The sequence below is a fragment of the Gigantopelta aegis genome, chromosome 13 (genome assembly GCF_016097555.1).
Source record: "Gigantopelta aegis isolate Gae_Host chromosome 13, Gae_host_genome, whole genome shotgun sequence".
Lineage (NCBI taxonomy): Eukaryota > Metazoa > Mollusca > Gastropoda > Neomphalida > Peltospiridae > Gigantopelta > Gigantopelta aegis.
Window position 1 is genome coordinate 24,637,709 of NC_054711.1, and position 25,002 is coordinate 24,662,710.

The 25,002-nt window shown below is 36.7% G+C and overlaps 1 protein-coding gene across 12 annotated transcripts in view; it reads left to right on the forward strand.

Moving 5' to 3' along the window:
• LOC121387359 (myosin light chain kinase, smooth muscle-like) overlaps positions 1 to 24,654 on the forward strand; it is a 165,584-nt gene extending 140,930 nt beyond the window's left edge. For 10 of the 12 annotated variants that reach the window (XM_041518417.1, XM_041518416.1, XM_041518418.1 and 7 more), the window contains 9 exons: positions 76 to 248; positions 1,853 to 2,009; positions 7,209 to 7,247; positions 8,329 to 8,419; positions 10,816 to 11,016; positions 11,791 to 12,132; positions 14,461 to 14,613; positions 16,541 to 16,664; positions 21,371 to 24,654. In XM_041518417.1, coding sequence (XP_041374351.1) covers positions 76 to 248; positions 1,853 to 2,009; positions 7,209 to 7,247; positions 8,329 to 8,419; positions 10,816 to 11,016; positions 11,791 to 12,132; positions 14,461 to 14,613; positions 16,541 to 16,664; positions 21,371 to 22,378 — 2,288 coding nt within the window. In that variant the 3' untranslated portion in view covers positions 22,379 to 24,654. The remainder of the gene's footprint in view (positions 1 to 75; positions 249 to 1,852; positions 2,010 to 7,208; positions 7,248 to 8,328; positions 8,420 to 10,815; positions 11,017 to 11,790; positions 12,133 to 14,460; positions 14,614 to 16,540; positions 16,665 to 21,370) is intronic. The other 2 variants (XM_041518422.1, XM_041518419.1) reach the window with 2 other exon arrangements.
• Positions 24,655 to 25,002: the final 348 nt, after the last annotated feature.

Sequence of the window (25,002 nt, forward strand, 5' to 3'; positions counted from 1 at the left end):
CTTTGGTAAACAAACATTCCTTTCCTTTCTTTTGAAAAGTTGTGAGCTATCACATTTATTTATTTATTTCAACAGATATCCCTGATCCACCGATCGGAAAACCGCAGCCCACAGCTGTCGTGCGGTCCGCCATTACTCTGTCCTGGTATGGTCCAGCTTACGATGGAGGCTGCCAGGTCACGCACTATCGAATAGAAGGTCGCAGAGTCGGGGATGATTCCTGGGTTGTTCATCAATCAAACTGCAAGGTAAAAAAGCCACGTACAGTTTGCAAACTAACAATAAAATCAGCTATAATTAAGGATTGTCTGTTATTTCATTTACATTCATTGGAGTATGAACTAAAAAAAATTATCTGCAAACTGTGTGAATCGGCGAAGCCGTTCTCACATAAATTTGTGGATGATTTTTTTTTTTTCATACCCAATGAACGTAAAAGAAATAACAGACAATCCTTATAATTAAATTTGAAATAATAATAAAAACACTGAAACTTCGTATTTGTTTTTAATTATTTTTGGTCCAGAAACAATAATGCGCAATAAGGCATCTTGCCCATATAAAATGACGTCATCACATATGATGTTCATCGAGAAATTAACAAACTCACAGTGCTATGTCTGGACCAATGGGATGACGTTACATTGTAATGAATGTAACAGAAATTTAATTATTAAAACATATTAGTTTTTGGCGGGAAGTCCTTTTGTAGATGTTTTTCTGACACGAGTCTCTATTTAGAAACCATCCATGAGCTGTTAGTTGATGTTATTGTTATGTAGTGCACTGTTGTTTAACAAGGTTACGTTTAAAACTTGTGAAACGGTTTCATGGATCACACATCATTTACACAGCAACGTTAAAAAGAAATTAAATTTAACAATATTATTTTCCTAATTAAAGATGTTATTTAAAGGCACACACCCTAGTTTCAACCCATAAGAATGAACACTAAGTTTGGTTAAGTTACAAACCTGTAACACATTTGGATAACGTTAAACAAGAGTCTGTGAAGTTGAAACGGTGAAATACCGTTAAAAATAGACTAAAACTCGAGTCCATAACTGTTACTTCTCAGATGCACGTGCATTTTTAACAATATAAAAAATGCATTTTGTGGTATTAGAAACACCAGGATGACCAGAAAAACTTCAGTTTTACGGAAATGGATAATCGAAACAATAAAATATAAGTAAGGTTTGATTTCAGTGGTCATAAACGGCTCTAATAGTGAACAAATATGGCTTGATGTTTACAAACTAGGGGTCTGTCCCTTTAATAAAACAAAATCAAAATCTTAATTGATTCTTTTTGAAACTATATTCAGAACTATATACTCATTGTGCGTTTGAGATCAGATTTTGAAACGAATATATGGATTGTACATAACTGTTCAAAGTTAAAGCTTGTTTTGTTTAACAACACCACTAGAGCACATTGATTAATTAATCATCGGCTATTGGATGTCAAACATTTGGTATTTCTGACTTGTAGTCAAACACTCAACCGACGTAGCTAGATCCCTTCCCCTGTACATGACTGATATGGCATGGTTAAAATATGTTTAGTTTAATGAAGAATTGTAGATCAATCAAACTAAAAACATTACTACATAAATTAGATGGTTTTAATTATTTCCAGTGAACCTATTTTCTGAACTACTAGCTATGTCAAAAGGTATGATGGATAGCACAATTAAGAGCTTTAATTACATTTAGGGTTTTTAAAATTGTTTGTAAAATGTAGTATTAAGATAAAAAGTAAAGAATTTTGCTGAGTAATTCCTTTCAAATTTGATGATCTTTTGTCATATTATCAAACTATATTCTAAACAACATTTTCTGTTTTTCAGAACACATTTTATCAAATAGATGACCTTGAAGCCAATACTGCATATGTCTTCCGAGTAAGTGCTGGAAATAAGCATGGCTACAGTTGCCCTGGCAACGAATCTGAGGAAATCGTGACAGAAAACCGTTTACAGTCGTCATCCGATTACGAATCCGATGGTAGGGTGGGATAGTGTTGTTATGTAGACGTTTACTAATGTTTGGTTTGTGTTATGTCATGTGAAACGCACTACACAAAGTGGTTTGAGTGTGTTGGTGTTTAGGTACATTTATTTAGCTAGTTTTGTAGAGCTTTGTAGAGCTATTTTATGAAAGGTGTGTTTATTTCAGACTTGCGTGAGTTCCAAATGCTGACAAAATATGTGTGTGCTTGTAGATAAAACACATGTGTTTATAGTAAATTATTAAACACACTCAGCTAATAGAAAAGTTACACTTGACCAAGAGTTAAATATATTTTGTGCTCGCTTGATGTGCGGTCAGTTTGGGATCGATCCCCGTCAGTGGGCCCATTAGGCCATTTCTTGTTCCAGTCACGTACACCATGACTAGTATATCAAAGGCTGTGGTATGTGTTATCCTGTTTATGGGATGGTGCATATAAAAGATCCTTTGCTACTAATGGAAAAATATAGCAAGTTTCCGTTCTAAGACTATATGTCAAAATTACCAAATGGTTGACATCCAATAGCCAATGATTAATAAATCAATGTGCTCTAGTGGTGTCATTAAACAAAATGAACTTGAAATATCTTTCATATAAATTCAACTCCCAGTGTCTTTGTAATTGTTTTTATTTGGCTAGTTTTGAAAGACTAACTCTTTTAGTCTTTTAGTATAAATTAATCTGATTTTAATTATTTTATTAATGCTTTACTGAAGTTTTCACTTCTGCAGCTGAATTATAGTTATTTAAACTAAATCTTTCTGGGGCTTGTTTTATTTTTGTTTCATTGTTTATCATATTTCTTTCTTTTTCACCTTAGTTTGCTTCCAGAAAATGTGGCTTGCATTGCCTTTCTCTTTGATTACTGACCTCGATAGTGCAATGAGGGCAGGACGTAACCCAGTGGTAAAGCATTCGCTTGATGTGTGGTCGGTCTAGGATCGATCCCCGTCAGTGGACCCATTGGGCTATTTCTCATTCCAGCCAGTGCTCCACAACTGGTGTAACAAAGGCCGTGGTATGTACTATCCTGTGTGGGATGGTGCATACAAAAGATCCCTTGCTGCTAATCGAAAAAGAGTAGCCCATGAAGTGGCGACAGCGGGTTTCCTCCCTCAATATCTGTGTGGTCCTTAACCATATGTCCGACGCCATATAACCGTAAATAAAATGTGTTGAGTGCGTCGTTAAATAAAACATTTCCTTCCTTTCTTCTTCTCTTTCACCGTAGTTTGCTTCCAGAAAATTTGGCTTGCATTGCCTTTCTCTTTGATTACTGACCTCGATAGTGCAATGGGGCGGGATCTAACTCAGTCGGTAGAGTGCTTGCCTGAAGTTCTTCAGTCATGGGATCGAATCTCCTCGGTTGACCCATTCTGTGATTTAAAAAAAAAAAAAAATTCATATCCCAAACTGTGCCATACAGCATGTATATAAAAGAACATGTAACGTTTTTCGGATATTTTATCCAATGTCATTTTCATTACTGTTAAAATGTTTTCTAGCTTAGTGGTTAAAAGTGGATACCTAATTTACAGTTTATTGATAGAAAGGGATTAACAAAATATCATGCAGATTTGTAGATTTAAAATTTTTTTTTTTACTAAAAGATTTATTTACATGATATTCAATTTAAGAAGGATTAAGTGATTTCTTTTATATATAAAAAAAAAGTAGAGAAACTATGTATTGCATGTGTGTTTTTGCTGTGTTTTTACACAAAGTTAGTTTAATAGATAATTTAAAGTTCATCCAACACTTATTATTTTTAAAAAAAGAAACAAAGATGTCTCTTGTCATCCTTTCATTTTAAGTTGGCTAAAACTCAGAAAAATCGTCTTCTTAATTGACTTTCATTTAAGATAAAAGTTAATTTGGCGAAGTATTTAAAAATAAAATTTACTACATTAGTAATATTTTTGAAAATTCAAATTTAAATTCAATTTAGATTGGTGCATGTTTTAAAATGATAACAGTGTTTTTTACTTAAGTTAAACAGTGTTTGATTATACTTTTATTTGGTTTACAGTTTTTATTTTGGTTTGCTGTGTAGAAAATGTAGATAGTGCTTGCAGTTGCACACACATTTTAATCAACATCACAAAATGGCATAATTCTTGCGTACATTTAAAAGATCACTTGCGGCTTTTTTGACAAGAGTAACCTATGTGGCAGCAGCAGATGTTCTTTTTTGTCAACCACCCCGTCGGTGGGCCCATCAGGCTATTTCTCGTTCCAGCCAGTGCACCACGACTGGTATATCAAAGGCTGTGGTAAGTGCTATACTGTCTGTGGGATGGTGCATATAAAAAATCTCTTGCTACAAATGGAAAAATGTAGTAGGTTTCCATTCTAAGACAATGTCAAAATTACCAAATGTTTGACATCCAATAGCCAATGATTAATAAATCAATGTGCTCTAGTGTTGTCGTTAAACAAACCAAACAAAGTTGAACTTTCTCTTAACATGTTACACTTAAAATAACAATAGTTTTAATATGTACTGACGTGTTGTTAAAGAAAAATATTCTTTTCCTTTAATTCTAATTAAGACTTGTTTTCCAGTAACGCAATTCTGCACATGATTCATTGTGTGCGTTTTCATGTGCGGAAATGTGTTTTTCCATATTTGTGTTTTCTCAAGAGAATTATTATACAATATTTGACATAATTAACATACGCCAAAAGTAAATACTTTGTGCAATGACGTCCCCTTGCTGAATTAGTTTTTAGTGTTCCGAATACCCAAGAATGGAAATACAGATATGGAAAAAGGTAGTGTGTAAATGCACTGTATAAATAAACTTGTGCATGGAAAGGCACACAATGCAAAATCACATTAATGGACAGCAAGTCTTAAGAGACATTCCTGAGTTTGCTGCATTGTAAGATGTTTCCGACTAATAAAATATTTCTATGATTAAACTTGAATATTAAATATATTTTCTTGTTTAGAATAGCAGTGTTTGTATATTCAATGTGTTTCGGTCATCTTAATATTTGTAAGAAGCCCAAACTGGATTTTGTCTTCAAATAATTTCGTACGTACAAAAAAAAACATATTTTAGGAAATAAAATGAAATGTAACCTAGTACAAATATTAGAACGATCAGAAACATGTTTAATATACAGCCACTAATATTTTATCAAGAAAATTATATTTGATATGTAATTACAATTGTTAAAAAGTCTCTGTTAGTCGATAACATCTTAAAAATTGCAGCAAACTCAGGAATGTCCCTTTAATTGAAAAAGGTTGTTGCATACATTTTGGACAGTGACTATTCTGCCAGGAGCAGTCAGACGAAACCTGTAAATAGTAACTTTTTAAACTCAAAGCTCAGTGTACAATAATTCAATGATATTGTCATCGTGGTTGACATCGAAGATTTAAGCTGCAGCTTATTTTGCTTTTAAAGGTAGTGTCAACTCCAACAAGAGCCTTATGTGTTGGAAAAATGCATACCCGGACCACCAACACATACTGACACTTTAAGAAATTAAAAACGCGTAATTTTAGAGTTAATAAAAAAAACCATGATTATTCCTGCTAACTGGGGGCAGCCATTTTGTTTCGTTTTTGTGACGTCCGGTGGGATAGCTTGGGGCGAAGTGACGTCAGTTCCTGACCATCTCCTGTATGTACAGTGTAAACAAAAGCAGTAATTTTCGACAAGGCGCTTCTCTTTGATCAACCTGACTTGTAAAACAGCATAAATGACGTAATAATATAATAAACTATTTAACTAAATATATTTCAAGTTGCATTAACGGAACAAAATGGGTTATAGTATTTTTCTCTGTTTAATAATCCAAAGGAAAAATGTACACATTACGCCTATTGATATGCTACGTTAGAGCAAAAACGACAACCCACGATACCCAAGTCGGCAAGTGATAATTTTCTTTTCTTTGGGACTACGTAATTGGTCAGTTCTGTGGTTGTAGATGGAAAAGTCTACTTAATCAATAGTTTTACAGAACTATTTACAGTAATAAACCATGTCCATTACAATTTTAGGGGCGACAGGTAATATTCCACAATACCGGTATGTATTTTGTGTCTAGACAGCGTCAATTAATTAGCTCGTCTGGTTACCAATCAAATACACACCTGCCAATCAGAAATCACAGGTAGAAGCAACTAACAGCATAGACCGATTAACTAAGAAAACACTCCGTGTATCATTTCAGTACGTAGGTTAATGCATGGGAAAAACATTGTTAATTGTTTCGACTTGTTGTGTAGCCACTTTGACAATGGTATTTTATTTTGTATTGAAAAATAATATATATAGTGCTGGATATACTTACTGTTGGCTTACTGGGATGTGTATTATTACATAACATTGCAATGTATGACTATTTATCATCCTGCAAAAACCAGGTAGATTTTGTTTCTCTAGTTCTAAGGCTCATTCCTGACGTGACGCGTTAAGTATTACGTAACCACCAGCTCGCCAGATGGCGTACTCACTGAGATGGTACAAAATGGCTGCGCCCGTTATATGTAATAGTCGTCACATTTAACCGTTTTATTATTTAACTATACGATTATACGTGTTGATATTAAGCAATAATGTGCATTATATATCGTTGAATATGCATACCAGGCCAAATGCCTTAATTGTCCTCTCCTTTAACACTGATTAAAAACTGTGGCGTTTTAATGCACTGTTCATAATGTCATACGTACACTATGAACTTTGGATTGAAAATTAATGCTATTTTAAAACTGGTGGTACCAGACCCATAGGAATCGGATGTGGGGTGGGGGAGGGGGGAGTGGAGTGGGGGGAGGTGGGAGTGAGGTGGCACAGCCCCCCCCCCCCACTTGAAGATGAAAATGTATTAAAAAAATTCCTACTCTATATAAATACAAAGAAACATCTGGTTTTTGCCCCCCCCCACTCCCCCACCAGAGATTGTGCACCCTCACCAGAGCTGGTGCCCCCTCCCCCCATTGTAAATATAATTATCCTACTGGCCTGTGTTCACGTACTAACCTTTTTATAATTTCTTGCTTCTAAAACAATTTTTGCTTCAAGGCTTGGAATTTTACACAAGTGATTATGCCATTTTCTGATGTTGAAAGCAGTTTTTGGTTTTATCAGTAGTGTTGTGTAGTTGATTGTATATATTGCATTGCCTTGGTGATGGTTGTCATGCTTCCTGTTGCTATGATCTTACAGGTACGCTTGAAGTTTTCTCTCCTACTGTTAAAAAGCAAGGTAAATAGGTTTTTCACTGTTTCTCATCTTACTAAAAATATGTAATTGTAAGTGCATGAACAGCAAATTAATTAAATTTTCTATTATTATACAGTGGTTTTGTATGAAACACTTCTATACGCAAAACTTTTAAATCTGACTATCTTTTAAGCTTTTACACTTAAATGAAGATGTTTGTTGTATTATTACTTATTAAATGTACTTCTACAGATTTGGTGTGTGTGTGTGAGTGCATGTGCATCCATGTGTGCGTGTGGGGTTTTTTTAGCGAATATTGCATAGCCAGGATTTTATATTTGGGAGGGAGGAGGCCATCCACATTCAGGGGGTGGGGGGCACCCATTTTGGCCATGAGTCGTGTAAAATATATAAGGCGGTGGGAAAAAACAGCTGTGTTTGAGGGGGGGTGGGGGCATAACCTTATGGTATCCCTTCAGGCTATGCCAGTGTTTGCAAACGAACTTCAGTCATACAGTGGTTGAGGATTGATTCCCCACAGTATACCCATTGGGATTTTTGTTTTCTTTGCAGAGGCAGATTCAAGGGAGGGGTAATTAGTCTACCCCTAAGTGTTGATGTGCCTCTTTTTTATAGCTTTAAAAAAATGTCCTTGGGTTGCCCTTTTCACATATTAATCCATATACCCTTTTCCCCATATTTTCCCCAATATTTTCTGGATCTGCCCTTGCTCTGTATCCACCAATGCTCCACAGCTGCAATATGAAAAGGCTTTGGCAAATTCTGTTCTTTATATTGGGACAATCCCTTGTTGTTATTCAGTATAAGTAGCCTTTGTGGCAACTGATGTTCTGTACCACTGCCTGGACCAAAATAATGTAACAAACCAGATATATATCACTTTCATTACAATCTTCTTCCTACTTTCTGGTGGTATCCTTTTTGTGTTTTGGGATTTTTGTAGTGTTTTATTGTGAAACCAGATAGCCCTAGTTTAAATTTGATGACATTTATTGCCTTTCTCACATGGACAATAATACATATTACTGGAATTTACAGGTGAGTTCCTGTAAACTGAAAATCGTTTGTGTTTTTATCAAAGGTTTCTTTTTACTGTCCATAGACGATGAACTACCGTTTGAACCGCGGGAAGTGAAAATATCATCAACTCGTGTGTTTGAAGACCATTATGAGGTGCTGCATGAAGTTGGAAGGTAATCACACAAAACACATTCATTCAAGCATTCATTCACTCACTCACTCACTCAATCACTCACTCAATCACTCACTCAATCACTCACTTATTCACTCACTCACTTATTCACTCACTTATTTGTTTGAAGACCATTATGAGGTAATGAACAAAACGCATTCATTCGTTCGTTCGTTTGTTCGTCTGTCTATCCGTCCGTCTGTCCGCCCGTCTGTCTGTCTGTGTTCATTTGGTCATTTTGGAATGGCATGTAGCCCAGTGATAAAGCATTCACATAATGCATGGTCAGTCTAGGATCAATCCCTGTTGGTGGCCCATTGGGCTATTTCTCGTTTCAGCCAGTGCACCACAACTGGTATATCAAAGGCTGTGGTATGTGCTATCCTGTCTGTGAGATGGTGCAAATAAAAGATCCCTGGCTACTAATGGAAAAATGTAACCGGTTTCCTTTCTCAATGTGCTCTAGTGGTGTCGTTAAAACACAACAAACTTTTGAAATAATTCATTTAAAATTAGCTGGGGTGTCATTACATAAATCATTGATTGATTGATTGATTGATTTCATTCATTTCAAATAACTGTCATTTAAAATTAGCTGGGGAGTCATTAAAGGTAGGGTCAACTCAAACAAGAGCCTTATGTGTTGGAAAGATGCATACCCGGACCACCAATACATACTGACACTTTAACAAATGAAAAACGCGTAATTTTAGAGTTAATAAAAAACCATGATTATTCCTGCTAACTGGGGACAGCCATTTTATTTCGTTTTTGTGACGTCCGGTGGGATAGCTTGGGGCGAAGTGACGTCAGCTCCTGACCATCTCCTGTATGTACAGTGTAAACAAAAGCAGTAATTTTCGACAAGGCGCTTCTCTTTGACTTGTAAAACAGCATAAATGACGTAATAATATAATAAACTATTTAACTAAATATATTTCAAGTTGCATTAATGGAACAAAATGGGGTTATAGTATTTTTCTCTGTTTAATAATCCAAAGGAAAAATTTACACTATTAGGCCTATTAATATGCTATGTTGGAGCAAAAACGACAACCCACGATACCCAAGTGATAATTTTCTTTTCTTTGGGACTACGTAATTGGTCAGTTCTGTGGTTTTAGATGAAAAAGTCTACTTAATCAATAGTTTTACAGAACTATTTACAGTAATAAACCATGTCCATTACAATTTTAGGGGCGACAGGTAATATTCCACAATACCGGTATGTATTTTTGTGTCTAGACAGCGTCAATTAATTGGCTCATCTGGTTACCAATCAAATACACACCTGCCAATCAGGAATCACAGGTAGAAGCAACTAACAGCATAGACCAATTAACTAAGAAAACACTCCGTGTATCATTTCAGTACGTAGGTTAATGCATGGGCAAAACATGGTTAATTGTTTCGACTTGTTGTGTTGCCACTTTGACAATGGTATTTTATTTTGTATTGAAAAATAATATATATAGTGCTGGATATACTTATTGCTGGCTTACTGGGATGTGTATTATTACATAACATTGCAATGTATGACTATTTATCATCCCGCAAAAACCAGGTAGATTGTGTTTCTCTAGTTCTAAGGCTCATTCCTGACGTTACGCGTTAAGTATTACATAACCACCAGCTCGCCAGAGGGCGTACTCACTGAGATGGTACAAAATGGCTGCGCCCGTTATATATAATAGCCGTCACATTTAACCGTTTTATTAATTAACTATACGATTATACGTGTTGATATTAAGCAATAATGTGCATTATATATCGTTGAATATGCATACCAGGCCAAATGCCTTAATTGTTCTCTCCTTTAAGTAAATGATTCATTCATTCATTCATTAAAGGAACATTCCTGAGTTTGCTGCAAGTTTTAAGATGTTATTGACTAATGGAGACTTTTTGTAATTACATTTAAAAAAAACAATTCTGCATAAAATATTGGTGGCTGTATATTAAACGTGTTTCTGATCGTTCTAATATATGTACTAGGCTAAATTTAATTTTATTTCCTAAATTATGTTTTTTTCGTACGTACGAAATTATTGGAAGACAAAATCCATTTTGGACTTCTTACAAATATTAAGATGACTAGAAAAACATTGAATATGCAGACACTGATATTCTAAACCAGAAAATATATTTAATATGTAAGTTTAATCGTATAAATATTTTATTAGTCAGAAACATCTTACAGTGCAGCAAACTCAGGAATGTCTCTTTAAAGAAATATTCATTTTTAAAGGGTTTTTTATTCTACTTACTGGTAGCTTTACCCACATTACACAGAGAAATTAATGAAGCACCTCCTTAAACAACGAATGGCAGAAAACCCCCACAGGGTGCATGTATTTAATTAAGTTTGTGAAAATTCTGTTTTATTTTCTTTTTCAGAGGTAAATTTGGCAATGTGTACCAGTGCAAGGCCAAGGACACTGGGAAACTGTGGGCGGCCAAGATTGTCAAGTGTCGAGAGAAGGAGAAAGAGAATGTTCGACACGAGATCGAAATCATGAACGGTCTCGCTCATCCAAAACTGCTTCTGCTGTGGGACGCATATGAGGCCGCTCGCAAAATGGTTCTCGTCATGGAATAGTAGGTCAAATTAATTGTGATTTTATTATATTCCTGTAGATTGGTAAAATGTTTAACAATTAACAAAGTTCTCTTAAAGAAAAGGGGGTGGGATGTAGCCCAGTGATAAAGTGTTTACTTGATACGTGGTCGGTTTGGGATCGATCTACATCAGCGGGCCCATTTGGCTATTTGACGTTCCAGCCAGTGCACCACAACTGGTATATCAAAAGTTATGGTATGTGCTATCCTTTGCTAATTGTGGAAAAATATAGTAGGTTTGATCTCTAAGGACTATATGTCAAAATTACCAAATGTTTGACATCCAGTAGATGATGATTAATAAATCAGTGTGCTCTAGTGGTGTTAAATAAAACAAACCTTTGTAATGCAAGATCGCAAAGTTGCGAGAGTTTAGTGAAGTAGACCCCTGGGACCCAATTCACCAAGGTCTCTTAGGCCCTGCAAGACAACAAAGCATCCTCTTTGCAGGTCTTTTAGCATTGCACTGCGAGATCGCAAAGTTGCGAGAGTTTAGTGAATTAGACCCCTGGTTTTTTAAGCTATCTTAGCATTGCGATATCGTAAAACCGTTGTAGGCTATGGCATGCATTATTGTGACGTCATGGCTTACAACCATTTTACAATATCAAAATGCTAAGATAGTTTTGAAAATCTCCAGACCAAGTGTTGAAATAACTTTATGTTATACACCAAATAATCTGCCATGTGTAGTTCATTATCTGCTGAGACGTCGTTAAACATACATTCCTTTCTTCTTCTTTTTTTACAAAGTATTGGAGGCGGCGAGTTGTTTGAGCGGGTGAGCAGCAATGACTTCTGTTTAACGGAGCGTGACTGCGTCCACTTCATGCGTCAGATATGCAGTGGTGTCGCATACATGCATGGCAAGGGTGTCCTTCACCTTGACCTCAAACCCGAGAACATCCTCTGCATCGCGGAGGGCAGCAACATCATCAAGATCATTGACTTCGGCCTGGCGCGCCGCTTCAACGAAGGGGAGAGCATCAAGGTGATGTTTGGAACGCCAGAGTTCATCGCCCCGGAGGTCGTCAACTATGATGAGATTGACTTCGCGACCGATATGTGGAGTATAGGAGTTATATGTTACGTCTTGTAAGTGTGGAAGGTGTTTTTACAAGTAGTGTTATTAATCAGGTCAGGTCATAGGTTTTACTGTGCACATTCAGAACAATCTGTTGTAGCACACACCTGTCATGGACACAGCTTATATATAGGAGTTATATGTTATGTCTTGTAAGTGTGGAAGGTGTTTTTTACAAGTAGTGTTATTAATCAGGTCATAGGTTTTAATGTGCACATTCAGAACAAGCTGTTGTAGCACACGCCTGTCATGGACACAGGTTATATATAGGCGTTATGTTATGTCTTAAGTGTGGAAGATGGTTTTTTTACAAGTAGTGTTATTAATCAGGTCATAGGTTTTAATGTGCACATTCAGAACAAGCTGTTGTAGCACACGCCTGTCATGGACACAGGTTATATATAGGAGTTATGTTATGTCTTAAGTGTGGAAGGTGGTTTTTTTTACAAGTAGTGTTATTAATCAGGTCATAGGTTTTAATGTGCACATTCAGAACAAGCTGTTGTAGCACACGCCTGTCATGGACACAGGTTATATATAGGAGTTATATGTTATGTCTTGTAAGTGTGGAAGGTGTTTTTTACAAGTAGTGTTATTAATCAGGTCATAGGTTTTAATGTGCACATTCAGAACAAGCTGTTGTAGCACACGCCTGTCATGGACACAGGTTATATATAGGAGTTATGTTATGTCTTAAGTGTGGAAGGTGGGTTTTTTTACAAGTAGTGTTATTAATCAGGTCATAGGTTTTAATGTGCACATTCAGAACAAGCTGTTGTAGCACACGCCTGTCATGGACACAGGTTATATATAGGAGTTATATGTTATGTCTTGTAAGTGTGGAAGGTGTTTTTTACAAGTAGTGTTATTAATCAGGTCATAGGTTTTAATGTGCACATTCAGAACAAGCTGTTGTAGCACACGCCTGTCATGGACACAGGTTATATATAGGAGTTGTGTTATGTCTTAAGTGTGGAAGGTGGTTTTTTTTACAAGTAGTGTTATTAATCAGGTCATAGGTTTTAATGTGCACATTCAGAACAAGCTGTTGTAGCACACGCCTGTCATGGACACAGGTTATATATAGGAGTTATATGTTATGTCTTGTAAGTGTGGAAGGTGTTTTTTACAAGTAGTGTTATTAATCAGGTCATAGGTTTTAATGTGCACATTCAGAACAAGCTGTTGTAGCACACGCCTGTCATGGACACAGGTTATATATAGGAGTTATGTTATGTCTTAAGTGTGGAAGGTGGTTTTTTTACAAGTAGTGTTATTAATCAGGTCATAGGTTTTAATGTGCACATTCAGAACAAGCTGTTGTAGCACACGCCTGTCATGGACACAGGTGTGGACCTTCGTCGTCTCCTTCGTCCAGGAGAGGACAATTAATCAGGTTGATGCTGAAGTCCTAAGAGGTGTTCTCATTATGTGAGTAGTCGCACCGACTTGACGCATGCGATCAAATTGTACTGTGGGAACACCTAAATCGGAACGACGTTAGTCTTATACACAGTCGATGCGACTAATCGCATAATGAGAATGCCTCTTTAGACAGACAGGATTTCATTGGTTTATCTTAAATATTAACATTCAGTGTTCTCAAACTCCATAACCATAACCATGTTGGAGAGGAGAGGGTATAGTGATCTTACACCTACCCATTTAGTCATTAAAACTCGCTCTGAGATGGATCTGGTACCAGGCTGTGAACCCAGTACCTACCAGCCTTATGTCTGATGGCTTAACCACGACACCACCGAGGCCAGTACTGGGCTGCGAACCCTGTACCTACCAGCCTTATGTCGGATGGCTTAACCACGACACCACCGAGGCCGGTACTGGGCTGCGAACCCTGTACCTACCAGCCTTATGTCCGATGGCTTAACCATGACACCACCGAGGCCGGTACTGAGCTGCGAATCCTGTACCTACCAACCTTACGTCGGATGGCTTAACCACGACACCACCGAGGCCGGTACTGTGCTGCGAACCCTATACCTACCAGCTTTATGTCCGATGGCTTAACCACGACACCACCGAGGCCAGTACTGGGCTGCGAACCCTATACCTACCAGCTTTATGTCGGATGGCTTAACCACGACACCACCGAGGCCAGTACTGGGCTGCGAACCCTATACCTACCAGCTTTATGTCGGATGGCTTAACCACGACACCACCGAGGCCAGTACTGGGCTGCGAACCCTATACCTACCAGCTTTATGTCCGATGGCTTAACCACGACACCACCGAGGCCGGTACTGGGTTATCAATATTTTCTCCCTTTACTTTGATTGACTAATGTCTTGTTTTTATTACATTTTTTTTTTCATTTACAGGTTGTCTGGATTGTCTCCCTTTATGGGTGACAATGATTCTGAAACTTTGTCGAATGTCACATATGGCGAATACGATTTTGATGATGAATCTTTTGATGACATATCGGACAATGCTAAGGATTTTATTCAGCACTTGCTCGTCAAAAACAAACGGTGAGTAAATAATGGAAAATCAGTTGAAGATTTTGTTCAGAAACAGATGATAAAAGATTTAAGGATAATCGGTTGCTGACTTTCCACTGAAATTGAGTCAAATATTTATGCAGTTTGGTTTTAAATAGGAAATGTTCCTTTTATTCAATGGGTCAAAAACATCTTTGGTTCTATAAAAAGATTTAATTGGTATTTACAGTCAAAGCAAAAGAGTGAATAAAGTTGAGTGAATTTCTGCGCTATCAAAATTTTAGTAACTGCATTTTAAACCGATTTAAAGGGAGACTTCACATATCCCACCCAAACAGGCTTAGGGCTTTAAAATTTTATTGAGAAAAACTTTTTCAGTTCAGTACACAGTGATCATTGGAACCCATTCGAAAGTGGTGGGATTTTTTTGGTAATCATAGTAATGGTGGCAGGGCTTCTAGATTATGGTAGCCCCACAGCCATGGCTAGTGATATTCAATATTGAGCTAGTAAATAAGTAATATTGCCATGCCTGAGGGCTAGTGAATTTTTTTTATAAAATATTGCAGTTAAAGTCTATTTTGTAAATATGAATATCCTGCCCACACCCAAACCCCCAATGTTAGTGTTTGTAAGTTCCATCTCCCTCTTAAGGTGACCTTTCTGATTATTACTATTATTTAGTAAAATATATTAATTTAAAGTAAAGTTGGGCTAGTGAATTTTTAATCGTGGCTAGTACATTTTTATAATCACTGATCCCCTGGCTAATAGATTTTATAAAAATTCTAGAAGCTCTGATAATGGATTATGTTATAGGATGATGAAAACAGACTTTTAGATCCATGATTTTGCCAACAGGTTACTGGATAAGTTTGTTTCTGTGAAATCTGGAGGCCTACATAAGGTGTACCCACTGTTCTATTATTAGTCCGTAGCCGTCCAACTGAGGACTATAGTTTTCATCTGTTTTCCTGTCTGTCTGTCTGTCCGTCCCAAATATATTTATTTGGATGTTTTTAGTATATCATGTACTGTTACAGATCAAGTTCGACTTTCATGGTGATATACCTATTTTTCACAGAGTTATGGCCATTGAACTTAGGAGATACAAAAATTTGTTTTCCTCTGACATTTTTTTTTTTGCAGAGTGTCAAGATATTGAGCTGAAATTTTGAATATAACTCAAGTTTGACTCAGTTTTGACAGAGATATGGCTCTTGAACTTAGGATATATGAAAATAGTTTTTTTGGACTTTTTTTGGGGGGGTGGGGATGGGGGTGTGGGTGGGAAATGCCTGAAGATATTGAGACTAAATGTTGTATATAGCTTTATCATGTACTGTTGCATATCAAATGGCCTTTGAAATTTAGGGAGCGGGACATAGCCCAGTGGTAAAGTGTTCGCTTGATGCACGATCGGTCTAGGATCCATCCCCATCGGTGGACCCATTGGGTTATTTCTCGTTCCAGCCAGTGCTCCAGAACTGGTGTAACAAAGGCTGTGGTATGTACTATCCTATCTGTGAGATGGTGCATATAAAAGATCCCTTGCTGCTAATCGAAAAGAATAGCCCATGAAGTGGCAACAGCGGGTTTCCTCTCTCAGTATCTGTGTGGTCCTTTACCATATGTCCGACGCCATAAAACTGTAAATAAAATGTGTTGAGTGCATCGTTAAATAAAACATTTCCTTCCTTCCTTCTTGAATTTAGGAGATATGAAAATTTGTTGTTCCCAGATGGGGACATGTATTGCACAGTGACATATTTATCATTGATTAATGGAAGTCTTTTTTAACACATTATTTCAGAAAACGAAGCTCTGTTGCACAGTGGTATATTTATCATTGATTAATAATAGTCTTTTAACACATTTATTTCAGAAAATGAATCTCTGTTGCACAGTGGCATATTTATCATTGATTAATAATAGTCTTTTAACACATTTATTTCAGAAAACGAAGCACCATTCAGGACTGTCAGAAACACATCTGGCTTGTTCAGGATGAACGGCGAATGCGGTTAAAACGACTGAACACGGAGAAACTCCGACGTTTCATGGCACGGAGAAAGTGGCAGGTATAACAAGTGAAAACTTAATTATTTCCTTAAGATTTGGTACCTGGACCCGTGCTTATAAAACTTAAAGTCTAGACTTTAATAAAGTCCAGACTTTAACATAATGCTATTTGAATGGCGTTACCATGACGTTAAAATCTGTACTTTATTAAAGTCTAGACTTTAAGGTTTATAAGCACTGGGCCTGATTGTATAGCAGGCTGGTAGACAGGTAATAGGTGTGCAGGTATTGCAGGTATGCAGGTATTGCAGGTATGCAGGTGGGCTGATAGGCAAGCTTTGTGTGGCTAATTGGTAAAGGTGTTTAAGGCTGACCGCAGAACTTTGTAGCACCATGTTTTTGGTTACATATATGATCAGTGTGTTAACTCTTGTCCTGGGTCCCGTTCCATGAAGCAGTCTTAGCACTAAGATCGCCGTAAGAGCTTCAGGTAGTTATGCACTTGAGGATGATCTTAGGGCTAAGATCGCTACATGGAATGATGCCATGGACAGACAGCCCAGATAGCTGAATAATGTGTCCAGGACAGCGCACTTGGACCTTCTTTGAATGTAAGCACAAAACTAAATTGAAATGAATAATAAAAAATTAATAATACATTGTAATAAATATTAGATATCCTACCATAATTTTACTTCAGATCCATTTTTGGTAAATGTGACTATTTTGGTGTACAATTTTTTTCAAATATGGTCAGATGCATTTGTAATCATCAAATAAAAAAAACATTCTATTACCAATATTACATTTGAAAGTTGTTGAGTCTTTTAAAAAGCATCATAGTCGAGTTTATTATTATTATTATTATTATTATTATTATTATAAGGACATGTAAAATTATTTCATTTTAAATTTTAAAAATGTCTTAGCCATAAATTATGACTTTTTAGAGTACCTTCACCCCTATCAAAATAATTGTCAGTTCCATTTTCAGACGATATTGTTTACATGTTGGTATGTTTTGGTGCTCAATTTGGTCACTATTAACGATCAGTGCAAACAGTGATTATATAGGATAAAACCATTTAATGTGCTTACATCAAAGTTTTATTTGTGTTAAGGCAGAAATGTTTTATTCAATTTGCTGTCTGTAGTTTAACTATCTTGTTTCGTCATCTTAGATCTAATAGTCTTATAATAAACGGCTTTACCCTTAGATTCAATATTCCCTCTTACCCCCCCCCCCCCGAACCCATCCCCGCCTAACAGAAAACAAAAAAAAGCAGCTGTAATAAAATTGTATAAAGAATAACTGAATAAATAAAAGGTAGAAGTGAGTCTAGTGAAAGAAGCATTTTCAGTGATTACCCTTCCCCCCCCCCACCCTCCCCCCTTGTTTCTGTCCTGAATTGCAAAATGTTTACTCTTACCCCACCACTCTAATCTCGAGAATCGTTTACTTTTCCCTTAACTCACCTTTTCCAACCCTGAATTACTGGCATATTTACTCTCCATTCACCTTACCCATTTAATAATATCTGCCCACTTTTTCTAGATAATCCATCTCGAAATAATTGTTAAAATATTCTCTATATTATTTCTTGCTTAGCTCGCGTATATATATTTATTTTATCACTGCAGTTGCTAAGAATATTACATGTATATAACTTCTTGCTTCACCAACCTATACTTTTCAAGTGGGGGGGAGAGAGAAAGAGCAAAAGAGAGAGAGAGAGCAAGAGAGAGAGAGAGAGAGAGCAAGAGAGAGAGAGAGAGAGAGCAAGAGAGAGAGAGAGAGAGAGAGAGAGACAGCAAGACAGAGAGAGAGAGAGAGAGAGAGGGAGGGAGGGAGGGGGAGAGAGGGAGGGAGAGAGAGAGAGAGAGAGAGACGACTTCTTGCTTCACCAACCTATACTTTTCAAGTGGGGGGGAGAGAGAAAGAGCAAAAGAGAGCGAGAGAGCAAGAGAGAGAGAGAGAGAGAGAGAGGGAGGGAGGAGAGAGAGGGAGGGAGGGAGGGAGGGGGAGAGAGAGAGAGAGAGAGAGAGAGAGAGAGAGAGAGAGAGACGACAGACAGACAGACAGACAGAATGAATGTTTAATGACACCCCAGCACAAAAATACACATCGGCTATTGGCTGTCACAAATGGTAAGCATATAAAAATATTAACACACAGACAGACTGAGTGAGTGAGTGTATAGGTTAAATTGTAATCAAAAAGGGTGCATTTTGGGTAAAAAAAAAGAAATTACCATGATAAGCTAGTATATGCTATATAAAAATCAAATAAATGTGTGTTATATCTTGTTAAAATTTTGTGTAGTGAAGATTTATAGTCAAAATAGAAGATTAATTCTAATTGTAACTACTATGCCTCCCAAGAAAAAGGTCTCTAGTATTATTGTATCCTTCAAGTGTTCGATTGGCATGTCTAGGCTGCTTACTATATATCCCAATAAACTTAAATCCTTTGGCAAGACACTGAATTGTAACTATGTTATAATGTTCCTGTAAATTTCCCCTGTATATTACATATAATTACTTTAGTACAATGGACTCTGTCTAAACTGGCTTGGATTGATCCCCGTCGGTCGGCCCATTGAGCTATTTCTCGTTCCAGCCAGTGCACCACAACTGGTCAAAGGCCATGGTATGTGCTGTCCTGTCTATGGGAAAGTACATATAAAGGACCCCTTGCTGCATTAGGAAAAATGTAGCGGGTTTCCTCTGATGACTATGAGTCAAAATTACCAAATGTTTGACATCCACTAGCCAATGATTAATTAATCAATGTGCTTCAGTGGTGTCGTCAAACAAAACAAACTTCTTTTCTTTACCATCAAAATGTAACAATGTAAATTTCCCCCTGTATATATTACACATTACCTGTAATTACTTTAGTACAATTGACTCGTTCCAGCCAGTGCACCACGACTGGTATATCAGAGGCTGTGGTATGTACTATCCTGTCTGTGGGATGGTACATATAAAAGATCCCTTGCTACTAATAAAAAGACGTAACAGGTTTCCTCTCTATGACTATGTCAAAAATTACCAAATGTTTGACATCCAATAGCCGATGATTAGTAAATCAATGTGCTCCAGTGGTGTCGTTAAACAAAACAATTATTTTTTTATTTCATTTTTTAATCATTACATGGTAACAATGTTATAATATTCCTGTAAATTTACCCCTGTATATTACATATTACCTGTAATTACTTTAGTACAACTGAAATCTCTGAACTGGATTCCCATTGATGAAAATACACTGGTGTACACAGAGCACTTGTTTAGATTGTTGTCACCCACTTATTGTCACTGAACAGGACTTTGAGATCTTGTCGGTTCACACACAAATGCAGGTTACACAGATAAACTTCGTTGTTGCTTTTTTTTTTTTTTTTAACAACACCACTAGAGCACATTGATTAATTAATCATCGGCTATTGGATGTCAAACGTTAGGTAATTCTGACACTTAGTCATCAGAAGAAACTGGCTCCATTTTTTTTCATTAGTAGCAAGGGATCTTTTATAGATGTGTATACACTTTCCCACAGACAGGACAGCACATTCCAGTCGTGGTGCACTGGTTGGGATGGGACAAAATCCAGTGTGTCTGCTGAGGTGGTTTGATACCTCAGGGGAGCACTTTACCAACTCAGGTAAATCCTGACCCTTTCCAGTTAAATGTTAAAGTTTGTTTTGTTTAACGACACCACTAGAGCACAATGATTTATTAATCATCGGCTGTTGGATATCAAATATTTGGTATTTATATCATATAGTCTTAGACAGGAAACCATTACATATTTCCATTAGTAGCAAGGGATCTACCATCTTTTATATGCACCATCCAACAAACAGGATATCACATACCACAGCCTTTGCTATACCAGTCATGGTGCACTGGCTGGAGAAAGAAATAGCCACATTAATTACACAGATGCTAAGATGCCCGTTTGGACAGAGTCCACTGTGTTTACAATATGAAGGTGATTTTAAAATACACTGAACAGCACAAGAACCGTGAATATATTAATATAATTACACACTTCATACCATTATACAATTTATTTTATTCTGATTGGATGACGTCAAGCGTGCTTGAACCTTAATTGAATATAAGCACGAAAATAAATGAAACGAATGAATGCAGGATAAAAGATAATAACTACATGTACATGTAGTTAATGACGTAGGATATCGGCTGTATCCTGTTCAGGCCGAATGAGAAATTTCCCATTCTTACCTACTCAGGATAAAGTAGATATCCGAAGTCATTAACTAGTTACTATCTATGTAATGTCGAAAAAAACTTCTTCTTTTTTTCCATGGCCTAAAATGTTCCAGGGATAGCTCTGGCACTTGCCAAATTCGCCAACTGCAAATTTTAAAAACAATTGGCGAATTTTATTTTAATTTGACAAATAAATTTTATGTAATAATTGTTATTTTATTAGAAAATAACTGGGGTTTTGCCATTTTTGAAGTTTAAATAGATGATTTGGCGAATGTTTCTGCTCACTCAGAGCTTGCCCTGTGTTTTCAAGACATTAATCATTTTACCAGACACATAAACTAATGAGATCCAAACTGAATAATTTTAAACCTAAATTAATATCTGTGTTTCTTGTGTTGCTCAGTGTATCAGTGTACTATCTGCTGAGTTCAGGGAAATGTGAATGTTGCTATTCGTCTGTCTGTCCATGGTATCTCTGTGGTCTGCTTGTGCACTGCATGCTTGCTTTTCCTTTACGCAGAAAACAGGTACTGCGATCAGAGCTCTGGGCCGCATGGCGTCGCTGCAACGCTTGATTTCTGCCAGTCCCAGCAACAACCACAGCAGCAGTGGCAGTAGTAGTACAGACCCAAACACCTCGTTTAGTTCCACTAGCAGCTATAGTCCTGGTGTTCAGTCCCAAGCATCGGTGACTGCCAATGAAAATACTTTATCATCTCCAACCCCTAAGGTGCAGGAAGAAGAAGAGGAGATTACCGAACAGACAACCGAATCAAGGGAGGCGACTCAAAGAAATGTTGATCAGGAAGCTGATTGCTCAAGGGAAGTAACTGGTGAAGAAGAGGGGGAAAATGTGTCTACGGAACAGATATCCAGATCGAGGGAGATTATGCAAAGAAATGACAAACAGGATCCTGTTTTTTCATGGAAGACTGTTAATAGAAGGGAGACAACTGATGAAGAAACATTCAGATCAAGGGAGGTAACTGGAACAAATGTTGAACCTGTCCGTGATGAAACTGTTCATCAAAGAGAGACAACTGGTGAGGGGATTCACATCTTTAAAGCCATACCAGCGGTAAACGTTCATCTAAGGGAGACAACTCTTACCTCAAGCAGTGATCTATCCACCACAGAGCCCAGTGTAGACAGAATCGATCCTTCTGTGCAGAAAACAAACGGACACATCAATAACAGATTCATGCCTCACGTGGAGGCTTCTTCCCACCTTCGTCCGAACTTTGTGAAAAAAATGGTCGACTGCCAGGCGTTCAAAGGTGATGTGGTTCGCTTTGACATCAAGGTGGCAGGTGAGCCTTGCCCCACGGTGTCGTGGTACCACGAAGACGATGTGGTGGTGGCGGACGAACGACACATTGTTGAGGTCGGTGCTGACGGACAATGCTCGCTGATTATTCGGCGAGTCGGGGAGGAGGATGATGGGGAATACACCGCTAGAGCCGTCAGTTTGAGTGGAGATGCGTCATGCTCAGCCGAACTTATCATCTGCGGGTCGGGTGCATTCTGAGTTCCAGGAGTTTAAAAAAATCATCCAGGCATGACAGGAATGGCTGTTTGGTCGTCCCAGCGTGATGGGATTGGTTATTGGTTTGACCCAGAAGGCAAGGAATAGCTATTTGTTCATCCCAGCGTGAAAAGGAATGGCAATCTGTTCATTCAAGTATGAAAAGGAATAGCTGTTTGTTTGACCCAGAGTGGCAGAAACAGGTGTTTGTTTGACCCAGAGTGGCAGGAACAGCTGTTTGTTTGACCCAGAGTGGCAGCAGCAGCTGTTTGTTTGACCCACCTGAGTTTTCTGCCGATTTGTTGTCTTACCAAAAGTGACTTGTCGCAAGTCAGTATTCAAGGTGCCACATTTTAATTTGGTGCTTTATGAATTTTACTCCACAGAGATTAATCATCAAAACCTATATGTGTTCTTTTATCTATTACAATGTACCTTTTGTTTTTTTCATTTGTCACCAGCAATGTAGCCTTAGCAGAGATGTTGTATATGTTGAAGCAACTGTGCTCGCATCATGTTTTTTCACCAAGTATATGGAATGCAACAAAAGATCTTGATACACAAAGAAATAAAAAAAGAAGAAGAAATGTAGTGTCATGGATTCAGATTTGTTCTCATCAATGATTTATATTTTTATGCCAAATTTGTTTAATGCAAAACAAAGTCCTTAATTATTAAAAACTTTATTTGCATAAATACATATTAATTTTTTAAAATAAATTTTAAAGTCTAATTAAATCATTGGGTACTAATTTCCGTGGTGTTGAATTCTTGCGGTTTGTGTATGTTTTTAGTGTCCTTATTTTATGTATTTTAACTTTTTGATGTTTTATCTGATTTTCTTTTTCTACTCTATTGTCAAATACAGACAGTAGTTCTTGTTGATTGCTTGTTAGGAATGATTTCATTGTTCTATTTTGTTCTGTTTAAATTTCTGAAACTGCTCACAATTTTACTATATTGTAACCAAGCTACTACGGATGTTGATGTTTTATGTTGTATTTCATTTTGTTTACTTTTTTAACTTTCATTGTTTAAACAAAAAATTATGTACCCTATGTATCAATGAAACCATTAAAAATTTTACCAACTGAAAAAATAAGAGAAAGATTTTATCTGCCAACAAAAACCAGTTTTATTAGGTTTCTTGGTTGATTTTTACAAAAGTTTTTAACAGATATTTGCTCTACCATCCTCTCTATTTATTGTCTTGATGTAAAAAAAAAACATAGACAGTTTCTTTCAACAGATTCAAATGTATTGTTGTATTCAGTATATATACTTGATGACAAAAGGAACACATTGCTTCACATATTAGAAAACTACTTGACCCGATTCTTGTACAGTGTATGCTAATTAATATTTTTGATTTAATGTTTTCTTGCAAAACATCCTAAAAAAACAAAATATTTTTCAATTGGTGTGACCCTTTGTTTTTCAGAAATTGTTTTATCAGGATGCTATAACATTTCATGAAAACTGAAGTTCCCTTTTCTGAAAATAAAGGCTTGCACTGATTGAAGTTTTCGTGACCCTCTTTTCATCCCTGACGGATGTTTTGCAATGAACATTGACAAAAATTAAAAATAAAACAAAGTACCATATTTAACCAAATTACTGCCATCATGCCAGAGCTGTTAAATAACGGGAGCAAAGCTTGACAAGAAAAAATAAATCTTGATTTACAATTTTGCAAGATTAGTATTGCCTCTTTGCCCTGGCATTAACTGAACTATTTTATAGACACTTTACAACATTTCCAACCTTGATTTTGTAACGTAATATTTAAAAATATATTTTGAACAATGGCAGTAATTAGGTTAAATACGGGATGGTTATCAAAACAGTGTAAGCTAGTTCTATAGAAAACATTACACACTTATTTGTTTAGAACATTTTTTATTTTATCAATACTGTAATATTACTTAGGCATAATATTGTGTACAGTATTTAGTTGTAGATATGTATCAGGTTTGCAGATTGTAGATGTGAAATTTAAAATTAACGAAGATCAGGTTTATGGAAAATGTTTTTAATCTTGTGATGATGATTGAAAATGTTGGTAGTAGGTAAGTCAAATATGTCCGAGAACATGTGATATTTATAGTGATGCATATTGCAAATGTCTATTTTAGCTTTAAAATGTTTTAGTGGCAAATGATTTAGATCTTTTTTGTACATGTACCTTTTTTAAAAATAAATATATTTTAAATATTTATGCAGTGAAGTATACAACATACACTGTACAAAAACTTCAATAAATTTGTAATTAATGCCAATTGTTGTTTTTGTTTTACTTTTGATGAGGGATCACTCACTCTCTCGCTCTCTCTCTCTCTCTCTCTCTCTCTCTCTCTGTGTCTCGCTTTCTCTCTCTCCCTCTTTCTATCTCTGTCTCTCTCTCTCTCTCTCTCTCTCTCTCGACTGGATGATTGATTGATTGATTGACTGGTCAATCAATTTTCTCGAATCTGCAAAAAAGAGCCCCAAAACATTATTACGGGTATTTTAGGGTAGATTTTGTTATTTTGTCCAAATATGTTGGATAACGTCAATTTTTCGTTTTTAATCTTGGAGTCAAAAAACAAAATGGCCAGCAAAAGAGCATTATACATAGAATGTTATCC